Source organism: Mus caroli, unplaced genomic scaffold (assembly GCF_978045245.1).
Source record: "Mus caroli unplaced genomic scaffold, Mus_caroli_1 scaffold_12, whole genome shotgun sequence".
In the NCBI taxonomy this organism is placed as follows: Eukaryota; Metazoa; Chordata; class Mammalia; order Rodentia; family Muridae; genus Mus; species Mus caroli.
This window is the reverse complement of record NW_028227267.1, coordinates 19,131,862-19,146,250: the sequence shown is the minus strand read 5'-3', so window position 1 is coordinate 19,146,250 and position 14,389 is coordinate 19,131,862. Positions and strand designations below refer to the sequence as shown.

Here is a 14,389-nt window from a genome sequence, read left to right as displayed (position 1 = left end):
ACCAAGATACAATGTATTACAAATTGTATTGTGTGTTACATTTGAAAATGAAAAACTTGGGCTGGAGAGATGGCTCAGCAGTTTAAGAGCTCGGACTGCTCTTCTGAAGGTCGTGAGTTCAAATCCCAGCAACCACATGGTGGCTTACAACCATCTGTAATGAGAGCTGATGCCTTCTTCTGGGGTGTCTGAAGACAGCTACAGTGTACTTACATATAATAAATAAATAAATCTTAAAAAAAAAAATGAAAAACTTGTCAGGGCAGTGGTGGCTCATGCCTTTAATCCCAGCACTTGAGAGGCAGAGGCAGGCAGATTTCTGAGTTCGAGGCCAGCCTGGTCCTACAGAGTGAGTTCCAGGACTGCCAGGGGTACACTGAGAAACCCTGTCTCCAGAGAGAGAGAGAGAGAGAGAGAGAGAGAGAGATGGAAAACTTGGCAAATGTTTGTCATGCCTTGGTATTTGGTCCTAAGCACATTTAGGCTTTATTTATAGCCTCCTTAAAACAATTATACATGAAAATTATTGTCCAAGTTTTTTTGAAGGGGGATGAGTTGTAGAAGTGATTAAATATTTTTTAAGATGGGGGCACACACTTTTAATCCCAGTACTCAAGAAGCAGAGACAAGAGAATCTCTCTGTGAGTTCAAGGTCTACAGAGTGAGTTCCAGGATGGTCAGGGCTACAAAGTAAGATTCTGACTCTAACTAAATAACTAGGCTTGATGGTAAACACCTGTAATCCTAGCACTTGGAAAGCTGAGGCAAGAGGATTCAGGCAAGAGGAGTTCAGGCCCTCTAGTAGGGAGGCTAAAAATACTTCCCTTTTAAAATCATAGATTTGTGCTACTTTCAACCTTGGTCAAAGAAAACAGTAGAGTTAATGCAGATTATCACGTATCTGTCAAGGCATTGAGTGCTTGTGCGTGTTCAACCCCCACTACAGGGATATCTACATCAACAAACCTCTTCAAGGCTCAGGGACATCACTGAGAAAGGAAAGAGTGTTTGCGAAGTGCAGTCTTCCAGGCAAGACACAGCTTTGTCCTCCGTAAACTCACTTCAAGCAAATAGCTTTGGTAACAACAATTATAGCCACAGAGCAGCTGTGACTACCTATAGGAGACCCTCATATGACCAAGCTAGTAGCTAATCAACAGCCCCCTATTGGGCCTCTGTAGTACAGAGACAACTGCAGTCTTCCATTTATTTCTTTTGGGGGGAGCAATCTTTGTCTACCCTCTCCTCGCTTTATACCTAACACCTCAGCAAACCTTTCACATGTTCAACATGTTCCAAAATGTTCTTCCCGGGCTAAAGAGATGGCTCAGCCGTTAAAGGCTAGGCTCACAACCAAAAATAAAATGTTCTTCCCACAGCAAATACAGTATGGAACCCCCACAGTTGCCACCCTAGGTAATAACAATAACTTTTAAATTTTTTTGTTGTAGTTATTTTGGAGACAGGGTGCCTTCTTATAGCCCTGGCTGTACTGAAACTTGCTCTATACATCAGACTGGCCTCAAACTCAGACCCGATCTGCCTGATTCTCACAGGACCCAAGTCGGTGTGTCCTAATTTTCTTTTTTTAATTTTATTGTTTGTGTATGGTATTTTGCCTGCGGGTATCTCTATGTGTGTGTGTGAAGGTCAGAAAAGGATGTCAGAAGCCCTGGAACTGGGGTTACAGAAATATGAGCTGACAAGTAGGCGCTAGGACTCAAACGCAGCCCCTCTGGAAGAGCAGCCAGAGCTCTTAAGGTTCTCTCCAGTCCCGTGACCATAGCTCCTTAAGGTGTCTCTGCTTCCAAATTTTCCTCATAATAGGTTATTTTCCATAAGCTGTGTATACTATGTTCAGTCACATTAAAAGATGAAAACAGACATATTAACACTGCCCACGACAGTCAGCTTTCTCATGAAATGGCTTCACAAAAGGGAAGCTTCAGCTCTCTGACTTACGTCAATCACGCTCACTTCACACTGGAACTGCCGGGCCAGCTCATCCTTGGTTGTGAAGTCTGGATAAGGAGCACTTGCAAATTCTTGTTTAAGTTTCTTCAGCTCATCTTTGGAAAATTTATGTCTCGGTTTTGAGTTTCTGCTTCCATATTGCTTTCTTGCTTTGCTGCGATGGTCTTTTTTTTCTGGAGCACCAGGAAAATCTATGGAAACAGAAATGCATCGAACATAAGTAGCATCCAGAGAAAGGCTTGTTTGTTGACCGATTTGTAAAGTTTGTTTTCTTAAAGTGGTGCTCTACCTCATTTCTACCCACAAAAGGTTAAAGACCCAACTTTAAATTGATGAGATTGAGTTTATTTATAGTCACTAAAATAGGAAAGAATTCCTTCTGCCTAACAAAATTGTATACACTATGCAGAAAGATCCTAATGACACCCATTTATGTTAGTAATTAAGGATATACCAACTCACATTAACCTGATAACAATTTAAGTGTTATGGGTGTAGGTGGGGCTGGAGAGATGGCTCAGCTGTTAAACAAGACCGGACAGAGTTCAGTTCCCAGCACCCAGGTCAGGTGGCTCACAACTGCAGCTGCCTGAACTCCAACTCCAAGGGGATCTGATACCTCAACCCCCTTAAGCACTTATACTCACACACACACACACACACACACACAGAGAGAGAGAGAGAGAGAGAGAGAGAGAGAGGCACAGAAATACACACACAACTAAAACATCTTTTTCTGAAAAACAGAATAATAGCATTAAGGCTAAGTTGATTGTTTTAGAACCGTTTTGGTTTGTTTCTTGCTAGCCATTGAAATGGGGTCTTTTCCCGACTGTCCAGTGTGGTGGTTGTCAGAAAGCACTGTTCTTGGGCTAGCAAGAAGACTCAGTAGGCAAAAACACTTGCCACGAGAGCTTGACAGCCTGAATCCAGTCTCTGGAACCCATAATGGGAAGGGAGAAACAGTTTCTTAGTTATCCTCTGATCTACACACTCTGTGCTGTCTCTGTCTCTGTCTCTCTCTCTCACTCACACAAACAAAAATTAACTAAACAAAAATTAACTAAAGCCAGGTTAAAGTTCAACAGCCCTATCCTCACAGTGTGGAACTTTCCCAGGTTCTTTTCCTAATTAAGGGGAAAGGGGCACCGCACCCTAGACTTGAGAACATTACAAATCAAATACAAGAGTCAGGTGCCTAGGACAAAAGGAGCTACAATAGAAGCCTACACTGGAAGACTTACAAACTGGAGACATTCAAAACATTCAGTCTAAGTGGCTAGAGAGAGATCTTAGCAGTTAAGAGTACTTGTTGACCAGGCAGTGGTGGCGCACGCCTTCGATCCCAGCACTTGGCAGGCAGAGACGGGCAGGTTTCTGAGTTCGAGGCCAGTCTGGTCTACAGAGTGAGTTCCAGGACAGCCAGGGCTACACAGAGAAACCCTGTCTTGAAAAACAAACAAACAAACAAACAAAAGAGGACTTGTTGAAGACCGGGATTCAGCTTGTGAAAAACGACTCTTTGTTGTTAAGGAGCCACACTATAATACATTGTTATTAAATCTCCATGCCTTAGAAGAATAAGTTTGTTTCCTAAGCCTGCAAACCATGTTTTTCTTTTCTTCTAATTTACTTATTTTTTAAAGCTTTATTTCCTTATTTTATGTATATGAGTACAATGTCGCTGTCTTCAGACACCAGAAGAAGGCATCTGATCCCATTACAGATGGTTGTGAACCATCATATGGTTGTTGGAAACCGAACTCAGGACCTCTGGTATAGCAGTCAGTGCTCTTAACCGCTGAGCCATCTCTCCAGCCCCTCTAATTTACTTACTATTCTCTCATATTACCTCCAGACTGCAGTCCCTCTGTTTCCCCAACACCCCAATCCTCAACCAAACACAGCATAACAAGTTGCAGTAAGACTAGGTGCCTCCCCTCATGTTAAGACTGGACAAGGCAACCTGGTGGGAGGAAAAGGGTCCCAAAAGTGGGCAAAAGAGTGGAAGACCACCCCTGCCCCCGCTGTTAGGAGTTACACAGAAAACCAAGGTACACAACCATACCATATGCAGAGGGCCTCAGTTAGACCCAGGCTCCCTAATTGTCCGTTCAGTCTCTGTGAACCCCTGAGCCCAGGTTAGTTGACTGTAGAGCACATTCCCCCAGGTTTCAATGCACAACCCAGCTTTCCCTACTGTCCTAGAATAGCAAGGTCATCAGGTGTAGGGTTGTCTTAGTCAGGGTTTCTATTCCTGCACAAACATCATGACCAAGAAGCAACTTGGGGAGGAAAGGGTTTATTTGGCTTACACTTCCATGCCGCTGTTCATCACCAAAGAAGTCAGGACTGGAAGGACTCAAGCAGGTCAGAAAGCAAGAGCTGATGCAGAGGCCACGGAGGGATGTTCTTTATTGGCTTGCCTCCCCTGACTTGCTCAGCCTGCTCTCTTATAGAATCCAAGACTACCAGCCCAGAGATGGCACCACCTACAAGGGGCCTACTCCCCCTTGATCACTAATTGAGAAAATGCCTTACAGTTGGATCTCATGGAGGCATTTCTTCAACTGAAGCTCCTTTCTCTGTGATAACTCCAGCTGTGTCAAGTTGACACAAAACTAGCCAGTACAAGGGTTCATACCTAAAATCCTAGCAACCAATTTCCCCCAGGGTTCATGAGAACCTCTGCTCAGAGCACAAGAGATCTTGGGGTCACAGCTGAGCAGAGGCAGCTGTGGAGAGCTTTGGGGGCCACTTGGCAGGAATCTGATTTGGGGATAGAACAAAGCAGTAGGCTTGAGACAATAATTTGGTATTTCTAAAGAATGTGAAAGTCAAATTGTAAAGACTTGTTCTCAATTTCTCCCTGTACCACATAATAGTGTTAATTCTTGAGGACTCACACCTAATCAATTATGGCAAATGGATGTTACTCATATTTCTGACTTTGGAAAAGTAAAATATGTACATGTGACTATTGACACCTTCTCAGACTTTCTAGTCGCCACTGCTTTAACAAGAGAAGCAACTAAAAGTTTAATTTAATTAGTCACTGCCTACATTGTTTTTCTATACTGGGTGTCCCAGATCATATTAAACAGATTATAGAACTGGCTATTGCAGTCAAGCATTTGAGACTTTCTGTTGACAATTTAATGTTACTACCCACATTACTGGGATTCCTTATAATCCTCAAGGACAAGGTATTGTGGAACTTTAAAACAATATCTTCATAAAATAAAAAGAGAGAGTTATATCCCCATACACCACACAATTATTTAAACCATGTTCTTCTCGTTTTAAAATTTTATATTTGGATGCCAAGGAACTCTCTGCTGAGTGTCCATGGCACCCCACAACTTGGCATACTTATGCCTAGGTGAAATGGAAGGATCCACATACTGGCACATGGCATGGTCCCAATCAGATATTTAATATGGGGAAGAGAGCATAGTTGTGTTTCCCCCCAGGATGCTGAAGGAGCATAAGGAGCATGCTAGCTGCCAGAGTGATTGGTGAGACATACTAATGCTGGGACAAAGAATGATGCTGACTGTGAGCTTGCTGAGTGCCCTGACAATGGTGACAGACAGGAAAGCTGTATAGGACACCTGTTCTTGGCCCACCTTTGCTTGCCTATATCCCAGATTGGACAAGCTGCCTTGCTTCACGCTTTTAGACTTTGTGGGACAGAGAACATGTGGACTGTTGAAACTTGCCTTCAAAAAATGACACTTCTCTTTACTTTAATGTGACCAGTTATTCTGACTCAAACATAGACTGGCCTAGAAATCAATCCAATATTGGAAATAATAGTCTTCATTTGAAAGGCTGGTTCTGGACATTTTCAGAGACATTTGGAAATTGACAGCTGCCTGGTATAAAGTTACATTTACAGTGGATAAAGTTGGGATAGGATCTGGACTGGGAACAAGTGTTGGTGCATGGGTGAAGGCTCCTAATCTTTTAATAATTGGTCATGTTAAAATTACTTTTATTTATTCTATAGTATTTAATGTAAGTTGTACACTTTCTAATTGTGTTAGTGTGTTGAAACCTGGCATGTCAGCTATGGTGTCTATCAGCCAGCTTTTGTTTTATTACCTGTGAGTATTACAGGACCTTCGTATTCTGAAAAAAAGCTTACAAGTACTGGGAGAAGTAAGTCGGGCTCTAAACAGATGCGAGAGGGTAGTGTGGACTTGATTATTGCTGGTATAGCAGCTTTAATTACATTAATAGCTAGCAACACTGCTTCTGCAATTGCTTTGACACAAGAAGTTAAGACAGCTACTTTTGTTAATCCTTTAGCAAAAAATGTTACTAATGTTAAAAGTTGTTAAAAGGCTGCAATTTCAAGCACCATATAGCCCTAGCTTAACATTTGTAAGATTTTTGCCTTTTTTCTCTCTATTACCTCTTTCCCTTTCATTTATTTTATTTTCACTAATTTTATTTTCCTTCAGCCAAGAATAACAGGAATGAGCTGTGTAGACCAGGCTAGGCTGCTCTCCAAGTCAGAGATCTGCCTACCTCTGCCACCACACCCGCCACACCCGGCTTTATTTTTGACACGTGGTTTTACAAGACTGAGGATCAAGTCAAGTGCTATGCTGCCAAGTTCCATTTCCTGCCCCATCTCATTAACTTTCACTGGCCTTTAATCCCAGCAGGCAGTTCTCTCCAAGGCCTAGATAGGGAGTTCCAAGAGAGCCAGGACTATCACAGTCCCTGAAACAAGAAAAAGAATAAAGCCGGCCATGGTGGCACACACCTTTAATCCCAGCACTCAGGAGGCAGAGGCAAGCGGATTTCTGAGTTCACGGCCAGCCTGGTCTACAAAGTAAGTTCCAGGACAGACACAGCTATACAGAGAAACCCTGTCTCAAAAACAAACAAACAAACAAACAAACAAACAAAAAAGGCTGGAGAGATGGCTCAGCACTTAAGAGCACTCAATGCTCTTCCTGAGGTCATGAGCTCAATTCCCAGCAACCACATGATGGCTCACAACCATCTGTAATGGGATCCAATGCCCTCCTCTGGTGTGTCTGAAGACAGTGACAGTGTACTCATATTCATAAAATAATTTTTTTTAAAAAAGAGCTAAAAAACAGAGATGAGGCCGGGCAGTGCTGGCGCATGCCTTTAATCCCAGCACTTGGGAGGCAGAGGCAGATTTCTGAGTTCGAGGCCAGCCTGGTCTACAGAGTGAGTTCCAGGACAGCCAGGACTGTACAGAGAAACCCTGTCTCAAAAAACAGAAACAAAACAAAACAAAACAAACAAACAAACAAACACCCAGAGATGAGAACTCACATCCCTACAAGCAACAAACAAACAAAAACTCAGATGCAGTGCGCATCCAAGCTGTAGGGAGAATGTGTCCTGGGATAGCTATGAATGCAGCCCAACACATATGTAGATAAATACATTGATATACCATAGAGGCTAGACATCCCTGGGTAGAGCATCAGATAGATAGCTACAGAAGCCATAGTTTGGTCCCTAACCAAGCAACTTACTTTTTGAAAGCATGCTGGAAACCTCCAATCGCAGACCTTGCTCGCTGCAGAAGAGAGAAATAACTTTTTCTGATTACTGATAATGATATAAGCAGATGCTGATCCCCTCCCCAGCCACACCCTAAGTACCCCACCCAATCTTCACACACAAAAAAAAGGCTCCACCCTTGACCCAGCCACACCCTCCACCGGGATCACTTTAGGCACACCTACTGGCAAAAACCAAATCAGTCTTCCAAACAAAGCCCCTTCATTCATTAAACACACACCAAAGGAGTCTTCCTATTGAGTTTCTGTGCTATCTTTATAGTATTGGCATTGTTTTATCGCCACCTAGACCAGAGGGCAGTGGAGACAGGGTGCCTAGACCATAAGCTTGCCATATCCCACTGACATGGTACAGGTGACAGCTATGCAAGGAAGGGAGTCTATCGAAGTCACAGAGGGCCCACAACATTCAATAAAGGAACACTGAGAATATAGGCAATAGAGTGCTTACCGTTATAAGACTCATGTATTTTATCGGCATTAAATTGTTTTTTTGAGAGTCGTGTACCCCCAGTCAGCCTCAGTTCTCTAAAGGAGCAGAAGATGACCTGAAACTCCTGGTGCTCCCACCTGTAATTCCAAGCTACTCAAGAGGCTGAGATAGAGCCAGGTGGTGGAGAAGGTTGTGTCACATGCCCTTAATGCCAGCACTGTGGAGGCAGAGGCAGGTGAGCTCTGTGAGTTTGAAGCCAGCCTGGTCTGCAGAACAAGTTCCAGGGTTACGTGGGGAAACCCTGTCTCAGGGGAAAAAAATTAAAAATGAAGAAAATGAAGCACGAGGGTCCAGAGAGTCTACAGTTCAAAATGAGCCTAGGAAATTTAGCAAGACCTCACCTTTTAAAACAGAGAAAGACGCCAGGTGGTGGTGGTGCACACCTTTAATCCCAGCACTTGGGAGGTAGAGGTAGGTTGGATGTCTGGACATTTGACTGCAGCCTGGTCTACTGCGTGTATTCTAGGACAGCCAAGGCCACATGGAGAAACTCTGTCTTGAAAAAAACAGAGATAAAAGGAAGGAAAGAAAGAAAGAGAGAGAGAGAGAGAGAGAAAGGGAGGGAGGGAGGGAGGGAGGGAGGGAGGAAGGGAGGGAGGAAGGGAGAGAGGATGGGGGATAGCCCAAACCTGGGTTTCACATTGGAGAAACTGGATGCCTTTGCGTTTTCCTCATAGTTCTATCTAGCACCTTTGTATTTGCTCAATGTGTAGGAGGCTAGAAAACCTACAATGTTAGTCGTTTTCTATAATCAGGGTACAGAAAATACACACTCCTCACAGCTGCATCATATTAACTCATCTGTAAGAAAAGATGTTGAATTCCTTTTTGTTCTCAAATAATTTTCTGCAGGTGTATAAGCAGTTTGCCTCCCCGTTGCAGGTAAAAGGGCTGGTCTTCCTTCATTATCCCCCAGCAACCTGGTTTGAATCTGCAGGTATGTATGTCTTAGCTGGGTGACTCATACCTGCAATTCCAGTGCTCTAGAAGTCAAGGTAAGGATTTCAGAAATCAGGTGTTCAAGGCCAATCTTGGTGACATACAAGTTTCAAGCCTTTGCTGCTTAGAAGCTCAAAGCGATTAGCTATTAATTATTAATATAATAGGACTGATGAGATGGCTCAGCAGGTAAGAGCACTGGCTGCTCTTCCGAAGGTCCTGAGTTCAAATCCCAGCAACCACATGGTGCCTCACAACCATCCTTAATGAGATCTGACACCCTCTTCTGGTGTGTCTGAAGTCAACTACAGTGTACTTATGTATAATAATAAATAAATCTTTGGGCCAGAGCAAGCAGGGACTGAGCGAGTGGAGTTGACCAGAGTGAGCAGAGGTCCTAAAAATTCAATTCCCAACATCCACATGAAGGTTCACAACCATCTGTACAGATACAGTGCACTCATATACATAATATAAATCAATCTTTTAAAAAAATATTAATATAATAATTCACTATTAGCTACTTACCTAGAAAGTTGACCTTTAAAGAGGAGAATGAGGGAGGGAGGGCCTTGAAGGCCCTCATTGCTGCTTAGTACAGTGGGGCTCAGGTCTGAGTGCTCTCCACACCACCCTACTTCCACTTTGGCCAAACTAACCATACCCCTGAATTTCTCCAAAAACTTCCTGCCGGCAAGGTTTCAGCATTTGAGGGTGATGGCGTATTCTGTGTGTTTGAGAGCAATGTCATCACCTACTATGTAAGCAACAAGAAGTTTCGGGGAAGTATGCCAGCTCAGGAGGTACAGGGAGTGAGCTTTGCTGACAGTGACACCATTCCTCCAGCTAGCACCTGGGCATTACGCACCACAGCAAACAGGCCACCGAAGATGCAAAAGAGGAGGCGAAGTGAATCCTGGGGCTGCTGACACTCACTTGAAGACACGGACTTTCCTGGTGGGTGAACAAGTGACACTGGCTGATAGCACAGTTGTCTGTACCCAGTTGTGGCTCTAGATACAGGTCTTAGAGCCTTCTTTTTGCCAGGCTTTCCCCAATACCAACTGATGGTTCCTTACCTACATTAACCAACCCCAGTTCACGACCATCTTGGGAGAGGTGAAGCTGTGTGAGAAGATGGTGCAGCTTGATGCTAAGAAGTTTGCAGAGAGCCAGCCTAAAAAAGATACCCCAAGGAAAGAAAAGGGTTCACGAGAAGAGAAACAGAAGCCCCAGGCTGAGCAGAAAGAGGAAAAGAAGCAGCTGCCCAGCTCCCAAGGAAGAGATGGATGAGTGTGAGCAGGCAGTGGATGCTGAGCCCAAAGCTGAGGACCCTTTTGCTCGTCTGCCCCAGAGCCCTCTCTGTGGCAGTGCCATATTGTTGGGAACACTTTGATAAGCGTGGCTGGTCCCTGTGGTATGCTGAGTACCGCTTCCCCAAGAGCTCACCCCAACCTTCATGAGTTGCAACCTCATCACTAGAATGTTCCACCAGTTGGACAAACTGAGGAAGAATGCCTTTGCTAGTGTTATTCTCTTTGGAACCAACGACAGCAGCTCCATCTCTGGCGTTGAGGTCTTCCAAGGCCAAGAGCTTGCCTTTCTGCTTAGACCAGATTGGCTGGTGGACTATGAGTCGTATTCATGGCAGAAAGTGGATCTGAATATCGAGGAGACCCAGACCCTGGTTCGAGAGTATTTTTCCTGGGAGGGGGCCTTCCGGTACGGGGGTAAAACCGTCAATCAAGGCAAGATCTTCAAGTGAACATGTCTTCCCAGTCGCCTAGCTGCCTGCACCTATCCTTCAAGGGAGATGGGGGTCATTAAAGAAAACTGAACACTTTTGAATGAAGAATGAATAAAGGTGGCCCCAGGATGCTTCTGTTTGCAATTCCTGAAACACAGCCTTCCATTGTTAATACAAAATAGAGGCTGGGGGTGAAGCTCAAAGTGTGCTAACCTGGCTTGTATGAAGCTCTCAGTTTGAGCCTTGTTCCCCTAATTCCACAGAAGGCTCATGCCTGCAATCCCAGCACCCAGGTAGAAACAAGAGAACTAGAAGTTCAAGGTCATCCTCGGATTATATGTAGTGAGTTTAAAGCCAGCCTGGGCAATGTGAGTTCCTGCTCCCTACCCCCACCCCAAAAGGCATAAAATAGGCCCAGGCATAGTGACTCACACCTGTAATCCCAGCACTTGGGAACCTGAGGCAGGAGGATTATCGTAAAATCCATGGCACTCTATCTTGAACATAAAAGAATATAAAAAGGGTCCTTGTGGGCTGGTGAGATGGCTCAGTGGGTAAGAGCACCCGACTGCTCTTCCAAAGGTCCGGACTTCAAATCCCAGCAACCACATGGTGGCCCACAACCATCTGTAACGAGATCTGACTCCCTTTTCTGGAGTGTCTGAAGACAGCTACAGTGTACTTACATATAATCAATAAATAAATCTTTAAAAAAAAAAAAAGGGTCCTTGTATTAGAATCCCACAATCCTGTCTCTAACATACACTCGTATGACTACTGGAGAACCTGACTACGTTTGTCCTGTTCACAGATGCCAGTACTACACCTTATGTTGAATGGCTCCTTCTAGTCCAGAATAACAAGGGATACACCAGCCTCGTGCCAGCCTCTCCTCCTTCCTTCCAGGTTAATCTGTCATTTTCCATTTTTAAATTGTGTGTATATGTTGGGAGGGGGACTGTGTGTGCGAGTGCAGGTTGAGGTGTCAGACTCCCTGCAGCAGTTGGGAGCTGCCCAATGTGGGTTCTGGGAATTGAACTTGGGTCCTCTGCAAAAGCAACAAGTGCTCTTAACTGCTGAGCTGCTTCTCCAGCCCTGCCTACACCACACATTTTTAATCCCCTAATGAAAAATGTAAAAACAAACAAACAAACCACCTGTAATTCACCTCAACTAAAGGATCCAAAAGCCCCCAGTTTAGTACCAACCCCATTCTTGAACAGGCTCCTACTGTCTCTGTCCTGTTCTTCCACTTCAAGTAATTTCCTTCCAGTCAAAACAAATAATAAAACCTTCACACTCCTCTCTCTCTCTCCCTGCCCCCTTTAAAGGTTTGCTTAGATTTCATCATCCTATGATACTGGAACTGGGAAAGGGAGTGGCTGGAGTTTGGGCTGGTTCAGCACCAGACATAATGACGTCACCTCTTAGTGGAAAGGGAGTCAAAAACAGAACACCAAAAGAAGAGCTGTCACATGGGACCCAGGTTCTTCACAGCGTGTAAGCTTAGGTTCTCTAAAGAAACCATGGCCGCATCCATCGATCCATTGAAGGGTCTGCACTTTCATCTGAGCTTCATCATCGTGGAGATATGCTCTGCTGCAAACGGAGAGCTCAAATCATCTTGGGTTATTTTACTAACTAGCAGCCATTTACACTGAGTGTGATGTTGCACGGCACACTGGAGGCAGTGGCAGGTGCATATCTGTGAGTTCAAAGTCAGCCAAGCCTACATAGTAAGAAGACACTGTCTCAAAACCCTGTCTATCAACCCTAGAGCTAAAGGTCATAACAGCTGAAACCCAAACGGAGAGGTTTCCCTGAATGAAAAGAAGAAACAGAAAGGAAAGGCCATGACTTCTCCTAGGTAAGGCGGAGAAGAAATTTTATTGTAGATGAAAAGGCACAGCCAGAGACAGGCACATCTGGGATAGTCCAGAGTGGCCATGACCCAGACTGTGCTGGGCCCTGTGAGGAGAGGGTGAGTAGAAGGCAGAGCAGAGAGAGGAGAAACAGATGCAGCAGCCAGGAAGCCAAAGGTACAAAAGAAGGCAGGTAACCAAAATGCCTGGATTGTATATAGAAGAGCAGCCCAGCCTCTGGGACAGAGAGTTCAGGGTAGAGGGCTGGGTATGCCAGCCACACCTTGCCATAGCAGGTAGGGATTGGGGGATACAGGGAGAACCTGGAGGCCAGGTCTGATCTGATCCGTTGAATAGTCACCTCAGTTGCTCGCTCCAGGTTAAAATTTAACATTCCCTACGCTCCTGCTGCAACCTTCCTTCCTGATGTCCCCACCAATGTATTGGGTAAGCATATTGATTTATGAATTTCTTTTTTCTGTGACTATAAAACTTCACCTCTCCCATAATGGGACGTGACATTCACGGTAACATGAATCTATATTCCCAGGTTGTAGTCATTCCTATTTGGCTCAGAAATAGGATGTTTCTTTTGTCCCTCCTGTAAAATATAAGTCATTATGGTTCGTTTTTAGTGTGAGATGTGCTTAGAGAGCTCACAAAAGAGTCACAGATAAGCAAGAGGCAGGAGGCCCCCTCAGTCCTCTGGCAGGAAGCCAGTGCTTAATCATCTCAGGATTCTGAACATTAGAAAGTTGTAGGGAGTTCAGCTAACTGTCCACTATCAAAAACCAATGTCCTTAGCTGAACAGTGGTGGTGCACGCATTTAATCCCAGCACTTGGGAGGCAGAGGCAGTCAAATCTGTGAGTTTGAAGCCAGCCTGGCCTGCAAAGAGAGTTCCAGAACAACCAGAGCTACGTAGAGAAACCCAGTCTCAAAAAAAAAAAAAAAAAAAAAAAAAAAAAAAGGTGGAGTGGGGTGGGGTGGGATGGGGTGTCCTCTTTCCTGAATTGATAGGATGTGGATTTGGGAAGGGGACTTGTGGGACGGAAAACCATGCTAGGAAGTTTGGTAAGGTAGAGCAGGCCGAGACCCGGAGACCCGGTGAGACTCACCTGAGGCTTAGGTGACTCCCAGCTCCCTGCCAGACTCCTGACTTGGAACACATGCCTGTGGTCATGTACGGTCAGGACAGAGTTCTCCATGCTAATGAGGTAGCTAGAGACCCTGAGGGCTTCGCCAGTAAGCTTCCCTTCCCAGACACTCCTCCCTGCAAAAGATATGAATCTCAGGCCCACCCGGAAAAGGGGGTATGGTTTTAGGCATCTACTTTCCACCATGACAATGAACTGTTTAGAATCCTAGGCTGTCTCTTTTCATCGAGATCTGCTGTGGGGAGCCATGAAGATGGCCTTCTCCTACAGAGCCGCTGCCTAATCTCCCATAGAAGGCCTCTCTGTGCTCCCAGTCACGACCACCAGCAAGCCTGCATCTGCCAAGCCAAGGACTGGGACAAGCCTGGGCCCCGGGCCAGACATTGTTCCCGGCCTGAGCGCCCCCGCACCCCAACCGTCAACTATGTTCTCTGCTCCTGGATGTCCAAGAGCCTGAGAATCCCATGGTCCGGCCCGGCCTTGTTGCAGGCTCAGGAACTCCTGAGCCAGCTCCAGCTTTCCCATGTCTTAGTCTACACTTTCCCACCCCCAGAACGGTGACTCCCTACAGCTTCCCAACAGCCCAGCACCTGCCCCAGCAAGCAGTGTGGGATAAGCACAGTCAAGCTCCCAGTGTTCAGC

General features: G+C 45.1%; 1 protein-coding gene and 1 pseudogene across 2 annotated transcripts in view; one reads left to right on the top strand and one right to left on the bottom strand.

Annotated features, from left to right (window-relative positions):
* LOC110288523 (uncharacterized) overlaps nt 1-14,389 on the bottom strand; it is a 57,681-nt gene that overhangs the window by 2,196 nt on the left and 41,096 nt on the right. The window contains exons 3-7 of one of the 2 annotated variants that reach the window (XM_085828430.1): nt 13,709-13,863; nt 8,385-8,535; nt 8,002-8,284; nt 7,503-7,546; nt 1,963-2,165 (exon numbers count right to left, since the gene is read on the bottom strand). In XM_085828430.1, the coding sequence (XP_085684556.1) occupies nt 1,963-2,165; nt 7,503-7,515 (216 nt within the window). In that variant the 5' untranslated portion in view covers nt 7,516-7,546; nt 8,002-8,284; nt 8,385-8,535; nt 13,709-13,863. The remainder of the gene's footprint in view (nt 1-1,962; nt 2,166-7,502; nt 7,547-8,001; nt 8,285-8,384; nt 8,536-13,708; nt 13,864-14,389) is intronic. The other variant, XM_085828431.1, reaches the window with a different exon arrangement.
* LOC110288522 (elongation factor 1-gamma pseudogene) lies at nt 8,775-11,459 on the top strand (annotated as a pseudogene).